Raw genomic sequence first — 20,235 nt, 5'->3', positions numbered from 1 at the left:
GCGCCTGTCCCACGCGGGGACAGAAGGAAGTGAGCACACAGCACGCCCGCTGTTGGATTGGTTGCTATTTCTCCCGTCCCACGGGGCCCGACCCGGCCCGGGGTGGGGGTGGGGGGCTCTGGGGACAGGACATGCAGGGCGGGGTGGGGGGGGGCAGAATTTTCCTGTGTTTTATCCATTTGCAACTTGGTCACCAATAGAGAGAAATGGGACTCTGAGGGCTAACAGGAGAGGGTGGCCTGGCTCTGGGCCCCCAGCCAGGCCCCAGGAGTCCTGTCCCCTCCAGGGAGGAGAGGGAAAGAGCTCTAGAAACCAACGGAGAAACAGAAGGGGCAAGGGCTCATGTCAGCAAACACGGCTACATCACGTGACACGCCAGCGACACGGAAACACACGCCAACGCACACGGCTGCACAGCGGGCAGGGCCTGGGGGTGGGGGGAGAAGGGAGCCGGGGGCCACCCATCTTGTCCTCTGCGGGGCGGGCTTGGGGGACAGGGTGAATGCATAGAACACATCATGTACACACGCTCGAGGCGTGGCAAGAGCGTGCATCGACCCACAGGCACATGGGATGGACACGCAGTGTGCTTCGTGAGAGGCAGGGCTGGGGGGGGAGGGGAAGCAGCGAGCCCTGGCCAGGCCCAGGACCACCCACGGGGCACACGTGGGCTTGGTGGCTGTAGGTGTGTGGAGGGGGAGCAGCACACACTCGTCCGAGAACATGCACGAGACACCAGCCCTCAGACAACGTTCCAGGCACAGACACAGCAGCCAACGAGCAGCCGTCACACGGTGTGTGGGACTTGAAGAAGCTGGGGCACAGCGGACCCTCGGGCATCCTGGGGTCCAACCGAGACCCAGAGATGGGCAGCTATGGGCCTAACGCCCCTCAAGGAGGCCACAGCACCCCCCCAGCCATGGCTCCGCCCTCGTGCTTGTGGCCCCAAGGCTGTGGGAATTCCGGAAACACCTGGCCTGCAAGGGTGTCCTGGCTCCCGCGGCAGGAAGGAAAAAGGGCGGGGGAGCTGGGGCCCATTCTGATGTCCCCAAAGAAGCCTGAGATGGGAGCAGGAGGGCTGTAACTGGACACTGGGGCACACTTCCTGTCCTGCAGAAGGACATTCTTGGAAGGGACGGGCAGGCTTCCCTCCTCAAGAGAGCCCACCTTGGGGGCTGTTAGCAGATTGGCTTCACACAGACAGGGCTCCAACGGCTCAAGTAGGGAAGGGGACAGGGCGGGGGCGGGAGGGGTGCTGTGTTCTGGAAGGCCACATCTGCACTGTCTCCCTGTCTCTGTCTCTCTCACACACACAGACACACACATTTCACATAAAGTGGGACCCTGGAAACAACCTGCACACACGTCCCCGACTCCTGCACCCCGTCCACATGCACACCCAACCCTGGGCGTACACTCCCGTGTGCATTCAGTCCTGCACAGGCGGGTCCTTCGGTCCTGTACCTCCCGCTGCCACCAGCCTCGCAAACCCGCCCGTGCCCCGTGCGTGTGTTGTCTATACAGCGAGGGAGGCGCTGGTCTCTTCCTCGCCCTCAGACACCTGGCCTCGCTTCAGTCTCCATCCAGGAGGCGGGCAGGAGCGGGGACAGCTATGGCCAGCATCCGGCAGGAGCTGTGTCCGGGGGAGGGGTCCCGGGCCTCAGCTCCCCCGGAGTGGAGGCCACCACACTGGCCATTCCAGTCTGCCTGAAATTGCAATTCCAGTCCCTGAGGCGGAGCCCAGGGCATCAAACGGGGTGGTGAAGACAAACACTGGCCTCTCCCAGTTCTGAGGTAAATGTGTGGAAGGCAGGAAGGCCCCCCATGTTCCATCTGCCCGGGGCAGCCCTCGACATTCACCTCATCGGTACCATTTCGCACAAAGAGCCCTTCCAGGCGGCGTCTGCGTGCAAACGGGTGCAGCCTCTCGGGGCACCACGGCCCTGGCAGCAGGCACGTGTGCTCCCGCGGCCATGGATGCGCCCAGGGGGACCACCGGCACGGGGCCTCCTCGGCCTGGCCCGTGAGAGCACACTGAGGTATACCAGCTCTCCCAGATGAAGGTCTACCCTCTGGCAGAGACACAGAGAAAGACGGGCATGTGGGCATGTGTGCACCGGGGCTCTGGGACCTGGCAGGGCAGGAAGCTCCAGTTGCACAATGTTGGTGGAACGGTGTGTGGCCACACCAGGTGTTGGTCAGCAGCTCTGGGGAGAGAGGGGGAGGGCAAACACATCTGGATAAACAAACCCGGACGGGGCACAGGTCTTTAAAGAAGAACACGTGTGTGCATACAAGACACAGATGGGCAAAACCACACTATGTGGAGAGCCTCTCCACACGCACACACGCTCACACTCACACAGACCTATTCTACCTAGCACAGAAACACAGATTTTTGTGCCCACCCAACAAGGTGTCCAGTGCACAATATGGAGGGCTCCGTCGGAGAAGACCTATCAACACCTGAAGCACATCCTTGATAGAGAGAGAGAGAGAGACACACACACACACACACACACACACACGCATTGCTCACATTACCTGCAGGGAGAAGTGCACGTGTCTAGGCAGGCTGAGCTGGGTTATGGATACGGGTTCACTTCCACTACCTGCTTCCACTCGCCTTGGTTAAACTCCACAGGCTCTCAATGCACACACGTGCACACACGTGCACACACATGTGCACACACACACACTCCGTGGGGTGACTAAGCCAGGAAGGTTTGCTCAGCCTCACACTGGGGTGTGCGCCATGGCCTGTGTGCATCCGGGCTACCTGGATCGTTTGAGAACGCGCGTGAGCGTCCGCACACTCACACCCCGCCCTCTCTACAGCCGCCACGGGGAAGGTGGGGATCCGTGAAGTGCTATTGGGTTGGATGCAAACACTCAAACCCAACATTCCAGGTACACAAATTGCGTCCGTGGATCTGTGGCCACGCACACACACACGCACACACACACCTATTCACAGAAGACACACCGAGGCTCGGTGGGCTGCTGTTCCACGTGGCTACAGTCTCTACACAACAACCCAAGTGAAGGGGGGAAGCTCAGACGGGACGCAGACTTGGGGTGGGGGGCCGGAAGGGTGATCTGCTGCTTCTACACACGTACACACACACACACACACACACACACACACACACACACACGCTGGGGTGTCCACACGTCTCGAGCATGTGCCGGCGGCATGCATGTTGCTGTGCATGTGTGATCACGCCTGCTGCTATCTGCGTGCGGGGGCGGGGTGGTCCATGGCGGGGTGAGGTCCAGGGACTCCAGGGTCTGACAGGAGGTGGGGAGGGTGGGGGCTGTCTGGGTCTGTCTTGGGGGTGAGCCTGGAGCAGGGGATGGAGTGAAAGGGGTGGTGGGGGTATTGCTCCCAATGTGGTGGGGGAAGGGTCTGGGAGAGACGGGGTGGGGGGCCTACAAGCCCAGCGTCCCCCCAATGGATGACGCCAAGACCACCCCCAGCACCACGCAGCAAATGATGATCATAATTTTCTTCTGCAGGCGGAAAGGGTGACAGGGAAGAAGGAACGAGAGAGACAGAGAGATACAGAGAGACAGATGGGGGGACAGATGGGGGAGGAGGTGAGAGGAAAAAGAGGAGGGGAGAGAAAACAGAAAAAGGAAGAGGTCAGAGCCAGAGATAAGGCCTCCCTCTGGATTTCAACACTCACCTCAGGCCTGGCCTGAACAGAGCCCCAAGCGCTGGGCTGCAGCCCACCTGCCCCGCCTGCCTGTCCCCAACCACAGGCCAGCTCGGCCCCTCCCCCAAGTCCTGTGGGTCCCCCCCCTCCCCGCCCCCACCCGCTTACCCTCCGGGCCTTGCTCTGATATTTCACAGCTTTCTTGGTGTCGGACACGGCTCGCTCCACATAGTCCACGGAATGTTCCACGTTGTACTCAATGCGGTCAATCATCTCACCCTGCCGAGGAGATGTGCGTAGGACGGGGTGGGGGCTGGGCCGGAGGAGGGGGCACCCCAGGGACCGGTAGGAGGCTCCTAGAATGTGGGGGAGAGGCCGTACCTGGCTCTCCACGAGCATGGCCATGTCCACAAACATGTCATGCAGCTCTCGGATGCTTGTTTCCAGTTTGATGATCTCGTTGTGCCTCGTCTCGATCTCGTTCAGGGCCTGCTTCGTCATCTGTGAGTCCATTTTGATCTAGGGCGATGGGGCGGGGGGCGTGAGGGGAGGCGCTGCAGACCCCCTTCGCTCCCGTTAACAGTTTGCACTCTGCAGCCAGAGAGTCTGAGGTTCCGATGCGACTGTCATTTACTAGCGGGCGGATTGTTTAATCTTTCTGGGCCTCAGTTTCCACACCTAGAAAAGGTCGACGACAGCAGTGCCCACCTCCCACGGTGTATCCACCGATTAGAACAGTACCCGCCCGGCACACAGTAAGCACTAAAGAGAAGTTTGTTAACTTACACGAACTAAAAATTGGCTGAGCCCACCACCTCACCCAGGGCTTAGTCTAAACACACACACACACACACACACACACACACACACACACCCCAGGGAAGTCCAGGGAAGAGTGATAGGGGTGTAGAGTCACCACTGGTACTGGGGGCCCCTGTCTGGTCAAAGGCAGAGGACACAGCAGAGAAAGCAAGCAGAAGCAGAGAAGGCCAGATGAGAAGGCAGTGTGCCCACTCTGGAGCCCCCATGACATTAGGGGGGAGAGAAATAAAGAAATGCACCGCAGCCCTCAAGAGTCAGGGGGAAAGATACCAACTCCAACCCACAGTCAGATATCCCTCCGCCCCACACACAGCTGGCCTGAGCCAGGCCACTCGCTTCCCAAACTACTCACTGCTCAGACCTCATCAAGCCATTCCACTGCTCTGGAACCCTCCAGGGCTCCCCGCGATTCCTCCCTGCTCCCCACCGCAGACTGTACACCTTTACCCTATCCAGGGCTCAGTCTTCCTTTCTGCCCTCATCTCCTACATACCCTCTAAGAGCCAAAATTATCCAATGGCTGTTTGGCAAGTGGTCCACTCTCCCTGTCTTTGTTCAGTCTGTGCCCTTTCTCTAGCGGGCCTTTTGCCCATCTCACCATGTCCAAATGGTCCTTGTTCCTTAAAGCACAGCTCAATGCCACTTCCCCCAGGAAGCCTTCCCTGACTCCAGTAGTTAACCACTACCTCAGGGCCTGTCTGCAGGTTGCACGTCCCTCAGGCAAGATCCCCACCACCGTGCATTATAATGATGGGTTTCCATTGCAATGATGGTGGGTTCACTGGCAGGAATCAGTTCTGTCCTTTTATAACCCACCAGGCTCCCCGCCGTTCTCAGACAGAAGCCTGGGCAGAGCTGTTTGGGAGGGCTCCAGGCTAACTGGCCCTAATCAATTCGCTCAAAGCTAATTTAACAAAGACCAGTTCTCTAAATAACAATTTGCTGAGAACTGCTAGACAGTCACTGAACAGACTTGAGTTCTGGACTAGAAATCTTAACCAGAGCCGTTCGGCCATCAGCAGAGACAGAACTGGGCAGGCCAAGGCAAAGTCTACGAAGAGAAAGAAGAACTACAGTGGGGGAAGCCCATCCCCTCAGATTTAAGATGACAAGGGCAGGGCAGGGAGTAAAACTTTAGCAAAACTAAAACTGGTATTTTTTTTTTCAATTTCACAATGTAGGCAAGTTAGTCATTTGGTGAAATGACCTGCTTCATAGAGGTAGTGTATCTTAGTACGTCAGAGCCCTAACTGATCTGAGTCCTGCCTCTGAGGCCTTGGGCGAGTTATTTAACCTCTCTGGTCAGTCTCTGGGTGGGATGTCCTCATTGGTGAAATCTGGCTCCCTCAGAGGGTGCTGGTGAGGACCAAATGAGAGAGCAGGCAAATGTAAATATGTAAAGTGCTTAGAACAGTATCCGGCTACTCAAAATGTTGACCATTTTTATGGGGGTGCCTTCCTTCTCTGCTCCGGTGGAAATCCCCAGCGCCAGGTCCTGGCTTCCCACTGTTTGTGATTCCAGGGTGGACTTAGGACCTGAACTCAACCTCGGCTTGGGGAGGGAGGAGAAGCAAATGTTTTCCAAAGCCAGACCCACCCCCACCCAGGGCTCACATCATCGGTGAAAATGGCCAACTTCCCGCTCTCCAGCATGTCTTCCAGTTCTTCGTTCGTCGTGGTCCTTCCAGCTGTGGGGAGAAAGGCCTCCCTGCTCAGGGACTGGGCCAGTCTGGGGGGCCTGAGGCGGTGGGATGGGGCAGAGACCCAGGAGCTCACCCTCCCACCCGGCCTTTGGCCTCCACGTAAGGCCTGAGGCAGCCACGGAAGAGGGCTGGGGCAAGCCTGGACACTCCGGAGAGGGGCACACGCACTGATCTCCAGCTGCCGCTGGATCCGGTCCTTGCAGCGGTCCCGGTACTTGGACTGGGTCGCGTTATACTCGGTCATTACTTCCACGAACTTCCGGGAGAGTGTGGAGTGCTAGAGTGGGGGTATAGACACATCAGGAGGCCGGGACAGAGGGGGCGAGGCGGCCAGTGGAGGGATGCAGTGGGGAGGGGGGGCTGAGCTGGCCTATGGCCCTTCTTTACCTCGCGGGCGCGATGCCAACCCCAGACAAGTGCTCAGCCCCAGAACGCCCCCGCCCCCCGCCCCCCCATCCAGCGCCCTAGCCTGCCGCGGCCCCTCGGAGATACGGCTCGGCTCCGCCCCCCGCTAGAACCCCGCCCAGGCGCCTCCTTGACCACGCCCCGTTCCGCTCTGGCCCGCCCACTCCCATTTCGCCTCTCCTTTCCCAGTCCGGTTCGGTCCGGTCCCCGCCCCGCCAGGCCGTCGCCTCCTACCTGGGTCTTGCGGATGCGCAGGTCCGCTGAGGAACGGTTCAGCCCCTCCTCTTGTTCAATGCTTTGCTCGATTGCTGCGGGAGAGAGGGTGCAGTGACCGGCCGGGAGACCCGGGGCATGTGGGGCGGGGGTCCGGGACGTAGGAAGGGTCGACAGCCCGAGGCAGGCCCCGGGCCTGTGAAGAGATGTCACACCCTTGGCGAGGGCAGACAGTAAAGGATCCCGGGTGCGGGGGCAGGAGGCGGGTGAATAGACAGACGTTTCAGGGGGTCTGGAAGGCAGGTAGGAGGGGAGATTGATGGTCGGTAGGTCACCAGACAGAAAGGGGCTACTTGTTCTGGCTGAAGGGTTGGGTCTTGGAAAGTCCCACGGCTGTAACTCCTGCTTGACCCCACGAGGGTCTCCAGTACGTGGGGGAACTCTCCACTTCCTACAGCCTCTGGAAACTGGTGGCAGGAACGCATCCTGCGGTTTTTCTCTAGGAAGGCAGCCACTTCCAGGAGGGTCAGGTTCTAGTGGCCGCTTTTTTCTTGGAAAATTCTAGGGTGAGGGAGGGATGTTCCGATAGAAAAACAGCTCTCCCCCAGCCCTGCAGGGTGAGCTCTGTTTCGGAAATTCCCACATCTAAAGGATGTTCTGGAAAAGCGCACAGATTAACTGGGATTCCTACTTCTGGATCATGCACTCCTGACATCTATCCTTCAGATTTTCTAAAAAAGAGCTTGCCTGCGATAAGATCTACAGTGCTCTGAAAATGCAGCCGGGATGAATCACCAGGCCCTCCAGACCTGGAAGGGCCTCTGGGCCATTGAGAACATCACTTCCCTGTTCTGCTGGCAGAAGGAAAGGTTGGGGGCTGAACAGCACCCCAATGCTCCCCTGCCAGCAATGGGGGGGCGCAGTGACTGAGTGACCCCTCTGGCCCACTGCTGTGGGAAAGGCACAGGAAGGCACAGCACACCCAGGGAGGTCGGAACTCCTGGCCCCTATGGAGACCCTATTGTCAGACTTGGGGCTGGAGCCAAACCCTGTAGCAAAGGGTCCTTTAGAGGGTCTCACTGACTTCTGACCACAATCCTGAGAGTTAGTGATATCAGCCCATGGATCACACTAGAACCTGAGGTTCAACTGGGTAAAACGACTCACTTAAGGTCACACACAAAGCCCGAGCTCATGCCAACAAACAGTTGGAGAAAGATGGAGGAGAAGAGAATCTTCTCTCTTTTTCTGGAGGTCTGGAAGGTCAGCTTCTCTATGCACTGCTACTTTTCCTAGCTTCTTTCTTGGGCTGTTCCTGGACTCATCATACATGGAGCCACCCCACAGTCTTACAGAGAGTGTTAAGGTCTGAGCTCAGAGGGCCCAAAGAAGTCTTTAAGCCCAGGGATTTTTAAAGGGTGTTCCATGGAACCCTGCTTCTGAGAAAGAACCTCGGGGGGCTGTTGCTGGGAGTAAAGGGGAGACCAGGTAGGTAGGGCCCTGGGCCTCCCAACCCCAGCTCAGCCAGAACAGCATGTCTCTTATGTATTGCATATATCAGAGTTCTTTGTAAGATTTCATGCAAGAAAAAAAAATTTGCTATCCCCTGAAAAAAAGCCTGCTTTGAAATTGCTTCTGTTTTTCTTACTGTGCCAATGAGGAAGCCGAGGGGAGGAATGAGTTGATGATGGAAGTTGTCCAGAATTGAGTTGATGATGGAAGTTGAACTCCCTCTGCCTGGATTTGTACTTAATGTGCTCCCAGTTTAAGTCATTTTCCTTTCCAGGATAAGAGTGTAAAAGGCTTATTTTTACAGATCAGCATGGGAGGCTCACACGTGCCCTCCCACTGAGGCCGGGAAGGCATGGAGCCCCTGCTCTCATCTCTCTGGACCCAGGGAGGTGTGTTTAAGGCCAGGCACCTGACATGGCACCTTCTCCCCAATGCCCCGCAGTGTGCCTCAAAGTGGGTGCTTGGCAAATGTTTTCTGATGCTGAATTTACCACATCACGGTCCCACTGCTATTCCCCTGGCACGGGCAGACAAGGAGGTTCCCAACCCACAATGCTTTGGGGGAAGGTGGTTATTACCAGCACCCAAGTCCTTAAATTAGAGTGAATACATAAGCATTTGGCAGGTCCCTCCTGAAAGCTTGCCAGCTCCTGATGTCAGCCACACAGTCCAATCTGTCCTGAGCCGAGGATACCAGCTCAGAAGTGTGTGCTGATCCCACCTACTGGGTGCTTAGCGCTATGCCCGGCACCTGTTCTGGAGAACTCAGGATTTAATGAAACTGAAGCCACTTGGAACGCTGTGGTTTCTGGTGGACCTTCGTGCCGGTGGACCCAGGAGAGCTCAGACGCCACTTGGACAGAAACCCTCGTCTCCCTCATTTCTTTGTCATGTATCTTTCTCCAAAGCATCTGGGGTTTTGTGCTTTCTCACTGTTTAGGAATCTGGGTCCTGGAAATTTGTAGACAACTCCTGATAGAAAGGCATGTTTGGTCCAATGAGGGCAGCGTTGTTTTTCTCCTTAATCTGGGGATTGCATTCCTCACCTTTCAACTTGGACCGAACCTTGTTGGCCGTCTTCTTGATATCGGCAGTGAGGTCCTCCAGCTCCTGTTTGGTCTCTGAGGGGAGAGCCACAGCAGATGAGATGTCTGGTTGGGAGCCCAGACCCCATCCCTCCCCTCCCCCCACACACGCACACCGTCCACCCCTGTCCCTCTCACGGCCGTGCAGGAGCAGAACTCACTCTCGTCTGGGTTGGGGGCAGCCAGGATGGCACTATGCTGTTTTTTCACTTGCTCCACATCCTCTGACAGCTTCTCGATGCAGCCCCGGATCTCTTCCACCTGGGGCAGCAAATCAGCCGTGCCCAGCCAAGTCGCTGAGCCAGGCAAGGGGTCCTGGGGGCTTAGTCAGGGCTCGGGTAAACGGGCCAGAGGTGAGGGACGGGTAAAAGGCCAAGAGGGCGTAGGAGTGGAGAGCAGGGGTGGGAAGAGGGCGAAGGAAGTTGGTGGCTGGGGGCCAGCTTCTGGGTCTGGGAGCATGGGAAGCTCCGTTACCTGTTCGAAGAACTCATCCATGAAGTGGTCCCGATCCACATGGACCACCTCCTCTTCATCATCGCTGTCTTTCGCCTGGGAGGCAAAGAAAGGGAGAATCCATGAACAGTCCCTAGCCTGAGTCTGATGCTCCCAGCTCTAGGCTCGGAGCAGAGGTCTGGGGAGGGGGTCATCTGCAGGGGGCAGGTTATTTGCAGGTCACAAGCAAGGGCCCCAAGCGGTCCGGTCCGAATGAACACCGCAAGTCTTGTGGAACAGGGTCCTGGAGGCCAGGTAGCTGACAGCCCAAAGGACGCCTCCCACCTTGGAGGGAATGAGCAGAAGGCAACCTTTCAAGGGCAGAAGTGGTCCTGAGAATGCAGTCACCCTGGAGGTGCGTGACACCCAGGACAGCTACGCATTCACCAGTATCGTACCCACCAGCTAAATGTCAGCCTTGCAGGAATGGGCTCTGGACTCCCAGAAGGGGTTTGGAATGCAGGCCCGGGAGGCTGACCCTGGCCGCTATCTCCCCAGCCGCTCCTGTCCCGGCCTCACTTTGCTCCCCTTCTCTTCCCTTCCAGCCTCCACCCGACCGGCCACGTCTCTGGTGCAAGGTGACTTCGCTGCCAGCGGCGGGGGCCAAGTTGAGCAAGCACAGTCAAGCCCAGGGAGGGCTGGAGGAGAGACACGGGCAGCACTCCGACCCCCCTCTCCCTGGCTCCCCGTGCCAGCCTCCTCCCGCTGCTTTCACCCCCTCCTCTGCTCTGCCCCTCTCGTGTATTCACTTGCTTTCATCTAGCCTCTCCCAACTTCACACCCACCTACTCTCACTTGCCTGGATTTCCCAGTTGCAACCTGCAGCTGCTCAGCCCTCCACCCCCAGGGCTCAGAGACACAAAGGGATTTACCCACCCACACCGCCACCGCCACCGCCACCGCCAGACAGACCAGTGACACAGACAGAAGGGCTGACACACAAGGCACACAGAAATAGGCCCACTGACACCCACGCGGAGATACACTGACACGCTGACGTTCTCCCACACACGGCCCCACGGCAAAGCTGCTTGCTGTCACGCGTGGCCACCCAGACGTGCACCCGCACCCCTGGGGACATTCGAGAGGGCCCTGTGGGCCTGTTCTCCCAGCCTCTCCAGCCAGGAAAGAAGACGGGATGGAGGGGGCTCCCCACTGCTACGCGCTCCTGACTTGAGCCTCTTCTCCGCTTGGGGCCGAAGTCTGAGGCCAAAAGCTGAGCCCGTCAAGCTGAATTACATGCGAACCCTCATCAGCCCCGTGGAAATTTAAAGAGACTTCACCCCGATTTCCGGAAAGAACCTAGCTCAAACAGCACAGACTCGGACGCCCAGAGCCTGAACGATAATCAGGACAGGATCCGAACGTGTCCGCCTGGAGCACAGCCAGTTGGGATCCGAAGAGAGGAGGTCCCGTGGAACCTTCGACGGGGTCGGAGCAGATCGCAGACAGGACCCGACAGAAACCAGACAGGCTCAGACCCAGCTTAGACTCGGGGCAGATAGATCCCAGACAGCTCAGATCGAACCGAGACAGAGCCAGATGGGTCCGAGATGGAACCTAGGCAGCCAAGTGAACTCGGAATCAGCAGAGCCCCGACAGCCCCGGGAGGAGCCCGCAAGCCTGGGGGAGCCCTCCAGCTGCACGCTCTCCATGCACCCCCCCCCCCCCGGCTTCCTGCCCAAATGGAACGCAGGGGATTCTCCCCACAGACGCTGCCCCCCCCATGTCAGAAAATGTATTCGGCACTTCCATAGAATTTCCAGACAATCCCAAACATCCCCTTTTGAGAAAGGGAGGCTCCTGTCTCTGCCCACAGCTGCCCCCGGAAGGAGAGGTGGCACGGGTGGCGTGTGGGTACTCTGACAGGACTTCTGGCTTCTCGAGTCTCCACCAGACCCAGGGCTGCCCCGATAGACCTTGGCTCTGGGAGGCTCAGCTCATCTCGGAGAAGCCACCGGCTTGCCCTGATGCCCTGACCTCAAGCCAGCTGCCCCACGGGGTCTCCTTCCCCCAGAGCCAAAGCCGTTCCTCTGCCTCTTCTCTGACTTCGGCCCCCTGACCAGCTGCCCACACGTCATGGGGCTTCTCTCTGGTCCGGATGCTTGCGAACTTTCCTGTTCTCCGTCCCTTCCCCAGGCTGACTTTGGGCTTTCTAAAGTCTGATTTCCCTTTCTCCTGTCAGTCCCCAGAGCCAAGTTCCCTTAGCTTCTGCCCTGGGGCATCCCTGGCTGCCTGTTTACTTGTCCTTGACAGAGGAAGAAAGGAAGAGGCCCAACTATGACTTATTGGGTATAATAATTACAGGGAGCTGAGAGCTAATAATCCTCTCCAGTTCACCAGCACTTTTACATCCATAATCCCTTCTGATCCTCACCACACAGCCCTGAAAGAAAGGCCGAGCAAATATCATCGTCCCCATTTCACAGATGAGGGAACGGGAGGTCAGAGAGGGGGAAAGGGAAGTGACCTGTTCAAGGGCGCCTAGCCTGAATGGGCTAGAAATCATAAGCATCTAAGACAGTCTCCCCCACAGCCCCTTCTGAGGCTCGAGGCCAGGCCACCTCCTTCCAGGGGCTCTGCCCCTAGCTGTTTTCCCTGTCAGCTCCGCTCCTGCGAAGGCCCCATCTGGTGGGGCTCCGTGCCCCGAAATCCTAGGAAAACATCATCTCTTAACAGCGTCTTCTACATGGGTCTTACATTCTTGTTATCTCACTGAATCTTTATTTAAACCCTGTAAGGGCCACTGGCCAGCATAATTATAATTATGGCAAACATTTACACAGCATGTGATAATGAGCTGGGCCCCGTTCTATGCCCTTTGTGTAGATTTGTCCATTTAATTCTTACAAAAGCCTCCTGAGGTAGGTATTATTATAGCTCCCTTTTATAGATGGGGAAACTGAGGCACAGAGCAGCTAAAGAATTTGCCCAGGCTAGCAGCTACAAGGCCACACGATTCCTGGCCTCTGAACTTCAGCCTCTGCCTCGGCTGAATGGCAAGGATGTCTGCCCCAAATGGTGGGCAGGCGAAGGCAAGGAGGCCAGGCAGGCAACAAGCCTAATTCTGCCAGAAAGACGCAGTGTGTAGACAGGGTTGCCTAGTGCCCCCTGCCCCTCCCGGGTTACAGATGAGGAAATAGGCTCAGAGAGGTTGCCTGACCTGCCGAAGGCTTCACAGCAAATCAGGCCAGAAGTGGGACCTGAACTGTCTAGTGCTGAGTCCCAGGCTTCCCCCCACCCCCACCCCGTCCCTCTCAGCTTGTCCCCAGTACTGCCGAACTCCTGTGGCCCGGAGAGAAAACCAGGGGGACGGGGCCAGGCTGCAGGAAGAGCCCAGGTAGGAAGCCAGGCGTCCTACCTCCCCTCGCCCTGCTCTGTGATCCGAGGCAAATCTCAGCCCTTCTCTGCGCCCCAGTTCATCTGCGGGAAGGGCAGGCTGGTGCACCGAGGGCCCTCCCTGCTCTGAGGGCTGCACGTTTAATAATGAGTGCGGCCTCCATTTCCGGAAGAAGCTGGCCAGCCTAAAAGAATGCAGGCTGTGGGCAAATGAGACCACCCAGAAAATAATGATCACACGCGCCCGATCCACTTTATGGACAATTCAAGCCTCAGTTTCCTCATGGGCAACATGAAGAAGAGAAGAAATCTAACACGTATGTACTGATTACCGTGAGCGGGGCCCTGTGACAAGTGTTTTGTGTGTCTCAGGTAAGCCTTATAAGCACTCCATGAAGCAGATACTATTCTTACACCCATTTGACAGAGGAGGAAACTGAGGCATGGAGCGATTAAGTAACTTGCTTCAGATGATACAGCGGGTACCGTATGGGGCGCTGGCAGGGGGGCACCTGGCTTTGAACCCAGGCCCCCTGCTCTTCCTGCTCGCCAGCTCCTCAAGCCCTTGCGAGGACTGTGTGAGAGACTGCAGGGGTCCTGGGCCCCGTGTGGCTCTGCCGTGGGCAGCGGGGGCATCCGATCCAAGCCTCCAGCTGCAGTCTTTCCCATCAGAGACGCCGGGGGCCCTCGGGCGCGTCGGCGCGGAGGGACAACACAGACAGATGTGTGGATGGAAGGAGAGGGACACAGTGAGCCCGCAAGTCAGGGACCAGAGACAGATGGTGAGAAGGTGACTAACACAGAGGCGGAAAGAGCCTGGTGTTGGGTGACAGAAAAGTCAGAGAGTGTGTGCGTGTGTGTTTACACACACGCACACCCATGCACACAGCACGCACGTGCTCACGCGTGCTCCTCGGGGGTGCAAGCTTCATTTGATCTAGAGGCCGTAGCTTCTCTCCGCCGCACCCCCGCGCCGGTCCATCTGTCGCCCTGACGGGGCCTTTCCGCCCTCCCGGCACCCAGCCTTGCCCTCCCATCCGCACCTTGCCACTCGGCCCTCCCTCCTCACCCACATACTCCCTTCCTCGTCCTCCCTCTGCGCCACTGGGTCATTCATTCACCTAGTGGATCCGGATCCGAGTGGAGCCAAGGTCTCTGGCTGCCGCTGAGAACACAGCGGTGGACGAGACAGGAGGAAGGTCCCGCCTCCAAGGAGCGGAGGGAGGTAAGAACGAACAGGACGGATTCAGCCTGTGCTCACTAGCAGAAGGGAGAGGAACCCCCAGAGAAACAGCTATCGGGGCTGGCTTTTTACAGGATGGTCTGGGAGGGTCTTTCCGGGGGTGGGTGACATTTGACGACACAGAATTTAAGGCACAGGAAACAGTGGTCCGGGTGGAAGGAAGAGCGTTCAAAACAGAGGGACCTGCAGAGGGACCGGCAAGGGCCAAGGCCTTGCTGCAGGGGTGAGCTTGGTGTGTTTGCAGGGCAGAAAGGAGCCCTGCGCAGCTGGGGGACAGCAGCCCGTCACCAGTAACCATCTGCTGGGCCCTGCCTACTCACGCGGGGAGCTCTTCCCCTCTGTCATTCAGGGGTCCCATCTAAAGCCTTCTCTGTGCCTATCCCATACCTGAGTGCTCCCCAGATGACTCAGTCCCTGCCATCAGGGTGTGTGGCTTGTCCCATAATGGCCCCAACGCCCACCCAGCCTCAAATTTGAGCCTCCCTTACCACAGGCCTCATCTCCACGCCCCCCCCCAAGGCCACTCCACAGTCCCCAACGCGACCCCACATGCTTCTCTCTCTGCTATCCTCCTCTCTACCCCACTTGCCCCCCCTTCTCGCCTCTTGAGCCCCGTCCCTGGCCCCGCCCCTTGGACCCCGGGACACCAGTCCGGCTGATGAACTCCACTCCAGCCCAGCACGTCCCAGCTCGCCCCCAGAGGTGCTTACTGAACTGGAAAACAGAAAACCCTGGTTCAACACCAGCTCTGCCATGACCAGCTGCATGACCTTGGTCCCGTTGGCTCTCTGGCCCTCAGTCTACTCCAAAATAAATTAGGGGTCACATCCCGCCCATCCCAGGGCGCTGATGTGAGGTTCAAGGGAAATAAGCAGGTCAACTGTAGAATAACAAACACTCATGCTGTGTCCAGGCCCCTTCTGGGCACTTTTTGCAGATTACCAAGTTCCAATCCTTAGGACAACCCTGCAAACAGGTACTATTATTACTCCCAATTCACACGTGAAGAAACTGAGGACCAGAGAGGTGAAGAAACTTAGCCAAGGTCACACAGGAAGTAGCAGCTAGGATTTGAACCCAGATTGTCTGAGTCCCAAATCTGTGCCCTCACCGGCTATGTGATAAACAGATCTGAGAACCCCTGGGGAACTCTGAAGTACTTCTGGAAAGATGATCGGGTCCCTCGAGCTGACATCGCCTCCCGCCACTGCCCCCCATCCCTCTCAGCATCTCAGAGACCTCTTGAGCAGGCCTCTCCCACACCCTGCCTGGTCTCTCCCGCCTCCCAGTCTCCTCGCTCTCAACTCTGGTGGGGAGACCCTTACACTCCTTGCATCTGGCAGCTTCTTTCTGCCCTACCCACCCCCTCCCAAATCTCCAGTCTCTCTGAGCCGTGACTAACAACAGAGCCATTTACCCAGCCTCCTTTACCCCTCTATGCCACCTCCTTCCTCTCCACCTGACTGCCCAGCCCCTGCAGCCCCAGCAGCCAGAACTCCTTGCCTCTGGGCAGGGGCTCCCTGGTCCTCTCAGAGGAGGACGCCATGCCCTGCCTCCCCCTCCATCCGTGTCTTCGAGTTTTCCCTCCCTCTCTCTAATTATACCACAATTTTGCCACCACCTCACCTCCGCTGCTTTCCATTTCTCTGGGTTTCGGAGCCATGGAATAGTCTCGGCAGCAGGGGATCTGGGTTCAAATCTGCATTCCTCACTTGAGAGCTGTGTGACCTTGGGCAAGTTATTTAACCACTCTGGGCCTCAGTTTCCTCAGCTTTAAGATGAGGTAGTCTCTTGGGCTACATACCTTACCAGGAGGTCAGTGAGGGTCTAATGGGATTATGGATGGCAACCTGCTTTGAAAACCACGGTGAAAGAAGGGGAGTTTAGAGCACCAATGCCGGAGCCAGCCCGCTGCTGGCCTTTTACTGCCTGTGTGACTCTGATCAAGTTACTTAACCTCTCTGGGCCTCAATTTCCTTAAGTATAAAATGGGACCATACTAGTACCAGGGTCGCAGTGAGGACCAAAATGAGTAAATATGAATAAAACGCTTAGTACCGTTCCTGGCCGTGGAGAGTTGATTCTTTTTATTATTGGCATTTAGTGGATTCTGTGAAAGCTGAATACAGAAACCTTCAAAATTCCCTCTTTCAACCACCAGTTTCTCCTCCCTTCCCATTTGCCAACACATCTTTCCCCCAGAGACGACAACAGTCACTTTATCTTCCAGCCCCTTCCTCCTGTCTTTCTGTAGCCGGGTTTCCCACGCTCATACCCCCGGGGGCTCTGCAACGACGGAGTTTTTCTACCCCCAGTGTGGAGACTTCTGTTCCAAAGATCAAAAAAGCAGAGACCCATGTCAACTTGCCAGCCTGGAAACCCAGATTCCAGTCTGACCCTCCCACCCACTTGCTTGGTGACCTTGGGCAAGCTCCTGCTATCTCCAAACCTCAGCTTCCTCATCTGTCAAATGGGGTAATAACCCGGGAGCGGGGTGGGAGCGGGGAACAGCCAACAGGCTCCTTGTGGAGAGACCCGGGGCATCCGGATACATGAACAAACACCACAGGCCCTGGGCACACAGCAGCCCGTCAGCTTCACCTCCTCGGCCCCCAGGTCATTTCTACAGATCCCCCAACATTCTCCCTACCGCAGAAACCATTCTCATCGAGCCCCCTCTCACCGGCCCCTCCAAATGGCAGCCTCCACTGCGGACATCAGCGCCGCCCTCCTCCCCCGTCACCCAAACACAAACTGCCTGGCCAGACTCCTGGAGCTGGGCCTCTTCGGGCCTGCAAACCAGGGGGCCACATCAACCCGCCCCTGACTGTTCAGGATGCCCCACTTCCCCCCAGCAGAGCACAGCCCATGTCACACAACCCAGTTCCACGGCCCTGTGCATGACCTCCTCCCCCTCTCCTCTGCAACCCATCTCCCACCTCTGGGGTCACCCCATCTCAAGCCCTGGCCCTCTGGCTGTCTCCTGAGGCCACCCCTTCCCTCCTCATCTCTGAGAGGTGCCCCCTCCCCACAGGGAGCAACACACGCGAGTGCACACACACACACACACACACACACACACTGGCAGGTGTTGGCATCACTGTCCCAACCTGTGTCCTTCCCCATAGCACCCCCCAAATCTTGGTCCCGCTAGACTCAGCCTGGCCCAGTAACCGCCCCCATCTTCCTAATTCCGCAAATCTGCCCAGGAGATGACAGTACCCTCCAAATCTCTCCTGCTATTCACTCTCCCCCAACCCCGGATTAGACCCGGGCGCCCTCCTGGGAATGTGGGCATCCAAAGCCCCTGAAACCTCTCCTGCCCCTTGAGTCTTAATGGCCTCCCACCTCTTCCAGCCACTGTCCCCAAAATGCAGGTTCATTGGAGACATCAGGTGCCTCCAGATACCGGGGTACCCCTACGACCAACCTCCAGTCCCATCATTTGCCCCCATGTCCCAGCACCTCCCCCACTCCACCCCCACGCGCTCCCCCAATATTGGGGTCCCGCCCCCCCATTTTCCCCACCCCCAAGCTCACACTCCGCAGCTCCTGAGTCCGATCCTTCATCCTGCGACGGCTCCTCCTCCTCCTCGTCCTCCTCCTGCCTCTGCTGCTGCTCCCTGCCTCCTGCCTCGGTGCTGGAGGCCGGAGTCTGGGGGCGCCGGGGGGCCCGGAGCCGCTGAGGGGGGCCCGCGGTTGGGGGCGGGGCCGGGGGCGGCGGGCCGAGGGCCGGGCAGGGGCAGGGGCCTGGGCCGGGCTCGGCTCTGCCGGGGCTGCGGTGGCGATGCGGCTGCGGCACAGGCTCGGATGGAGGGATGCGGGAGCCGAAGCGCGGGGGAGGGGGGCGGAGGGAGGTAAGGAGGAAGGGAGGGAGGGGGGAAGCGGGAGGGGGCGGGGAGCAGGGGGCATGCGCAGCGCCCGGGGCTGGGGGCGCCTGGGGGTTGTAGTCCGGGGGAGGGGGACCCAGGGGGAGGGGGAGTGGAGAGGCCTAGAGGCGAGTGGGGAAGGGCAGAGCCAGAGAAGGAGGGAGAGATTTGCAGAGACGAGGAGAAGCTGCGGCGGGAGGCAGCGAGCTGCTGGGTTGGGGGGGGGGGGGGGGCGGAGGGCAGAAAGGGGGTAAGGGGGCGAATTCAGAGAATAACCCGGGGAGGGGTGCCGTGGAGCCCTTTACACCGGCAGGTACAGGTAGATTTTGTGTTTGGTGTCTGCGAGTGTCCGTGTGAGCCTGTGTAGACCACCTCTGTGTGTGTCACCCGGCAGGAGAAGCTCTGGACACTAGAAATAGCAAAACTGACCCTCTAGGTGGCTTTTGTGAGGCAAGGAATCAGCCAAGCCTGAGAAGGACGGGGACTTGTTTGTTTGGCGGTTTATTTTGCACAGCCTTCCCCACTCTGTGACAATCTCTGGGCAGCAAAGGGTCTCAGAGCTCAGCTTGTCTACCTCTAGGGACAGGGGGCTCACTCCCTTTCCAGACCTCTTGGCCTATCTTTACATGACTCTGACTGTTGAAAAGGAAATTTGTCCTTATTGGGAGACAAATGCTGGTCCACCAGAGGGTCCAAGTACCCTCCGTCCCTCTCCTGGATGCCCACCTCTCCTCTCCGCATCTCCATATTTTAACATCACATCAACTACTCCACCCCTGCAATGGGGCTTCGGCCCCCGACAGGCCTTGAACCTGCTACTCAACTTACCCGATGCCCTCCTTGATGCCAGATCCATTGGCCACTGGTCAGGCCTTACCCTTCACGATCTTTCAGCGACAGATGACCCTGATGACCTCTCTCTTCTTGAAACCCTCCCCTCCCTGGCTCCCAGCCAGCCTCCCTCCTCCCTTCCCCCTCCCCACCCCCAGGCTCTGAATGTGGTTTTCCAGGCTCCTTCCAGACCCATCCTTTCTCCCACAACTGCTCTGTATCAGGGTTCCCTGGGCCCCACCCTGGGTTCTCTTCTCTTCTCTCTTTGCCCTCTCACTTCCCGGGGTCGACTGCACCTACTTGCCCACAATACCCACACGTATACCTACTCCGAGCCTGAGCAGTGAGCTGGGCACCGGGAACACAGAGGCAAAAATGTCATCGGAGACTTGAGTAAACCCATAACTAGAGTGAGGGAGGCCAGGGCTCTGATGGAACTTGCAAGACTGTGGTGGCCTTGCCCGCTCCTCCCACAGCCCTCCTTCCTGTGTTCTCCATCAGAGCTGGCATCACCGTCAGCCGGTCATTGAAAGCAGACAGAAAACTGACCTTGGCCCCCTCCCCCGTCCCCATAATGCTGCCATGTTCTGAGCGTCCACTGTGTCCGAAGTGCCATGCTGAGTAGCTCCTGGAATCTTCCCAACCACGAAGCTGCTACGGCCGTTATGCCAAGTGCACAGATCAGGAAACTGAGGCTTGGAATGTTTAAATAATGGACCTAAGTTCCCAAGGTTAGTAAAGGACGGGGCTCGGCTCTCGCGGGCTTCCTTTGATTACAAAGCCTACTCTTGTAAAACCGCAGTGTTACAGCTCTTCCCTCGACTGCCAAACCCGGAGCCGTCTCCTGGGTCCTCTCCCTCCTCACCACCTCGGGTCAGTCTAGGCCCTCATTGGCTTTCACCTGGACTATCACGATAGCCTCCTCTCTGCTCCCCCGACCCGCAGCCCCTTCCCTGCATGTCCGGTTTTCTCCCCAGGTGTCAGCATGATTGTCCCCTAAACAGATGTGATAATACCAATCCCTTGCACCAACCTCCCCCCCATGGCCTCCCGGATTACACT

General features: G+C 58.0%; 1 protein-coding gene across 2 annotated transcripts; it reads right to left on the bottom strand.

The window, feature by feature from the left end:
* Positions 1-45: 45 nt before the first annotated feature.
* Positions 46-18,289, bottom strand: STX1B (syntaxin 1B). Of its 2 annotated transcripts, none has more exons than XM_045786049.2 (10): positions 18,014-18,289; positions 9,874-9,948; positions 9,561-9,660; positions 9,361-9,435; positions 6,824-6,897; positions 6,353-6,461; positions 6,096-6,169; positions 4,041-4,178; positions 3,828-3,938; positions 46-3,513 (listed from the first exon to the last, which is right to left on the bottom strand). In XM_045786049.2, exons 1-10 carry the CDS (start codon positions 18,041-18,043, stop codon positions 3,433-3,435), a joined length of 867 nt encoding a protein of 288 aa, XP_045642005.1. In that variant the 5' UTR covers positions 18,044-18,289; the 3' UTR covers positions 46-3,432. The 2 variants fall into 2 exon arrangements, with proteins under 2 accessions (XP_045642005.1, XP_087724767.1); XM_087868641.1 differs by having other exon boundaries at positions 46-2,207.
* Between the last annotated feature and the right edge of the window lie 1,946 nt (positions 18,290-20,235).

The sequence above is a fragment of the Ursus americanus genome, chromosome 2, assembly GCF_024610735.1.
Source record: "Ursus americanus isolate L20-20 chromosome 2, mUrsAme1.1.p, whole genome shotgun sequence".
NCBI lineage: Eukaryota > Metazoa > Chordata > Mammalia > Carnivora > Ursidae > Ursus > Ursus americanus.
This window is presented reverse-complemented; position numbering and strand designations above follow the sequence as displayed.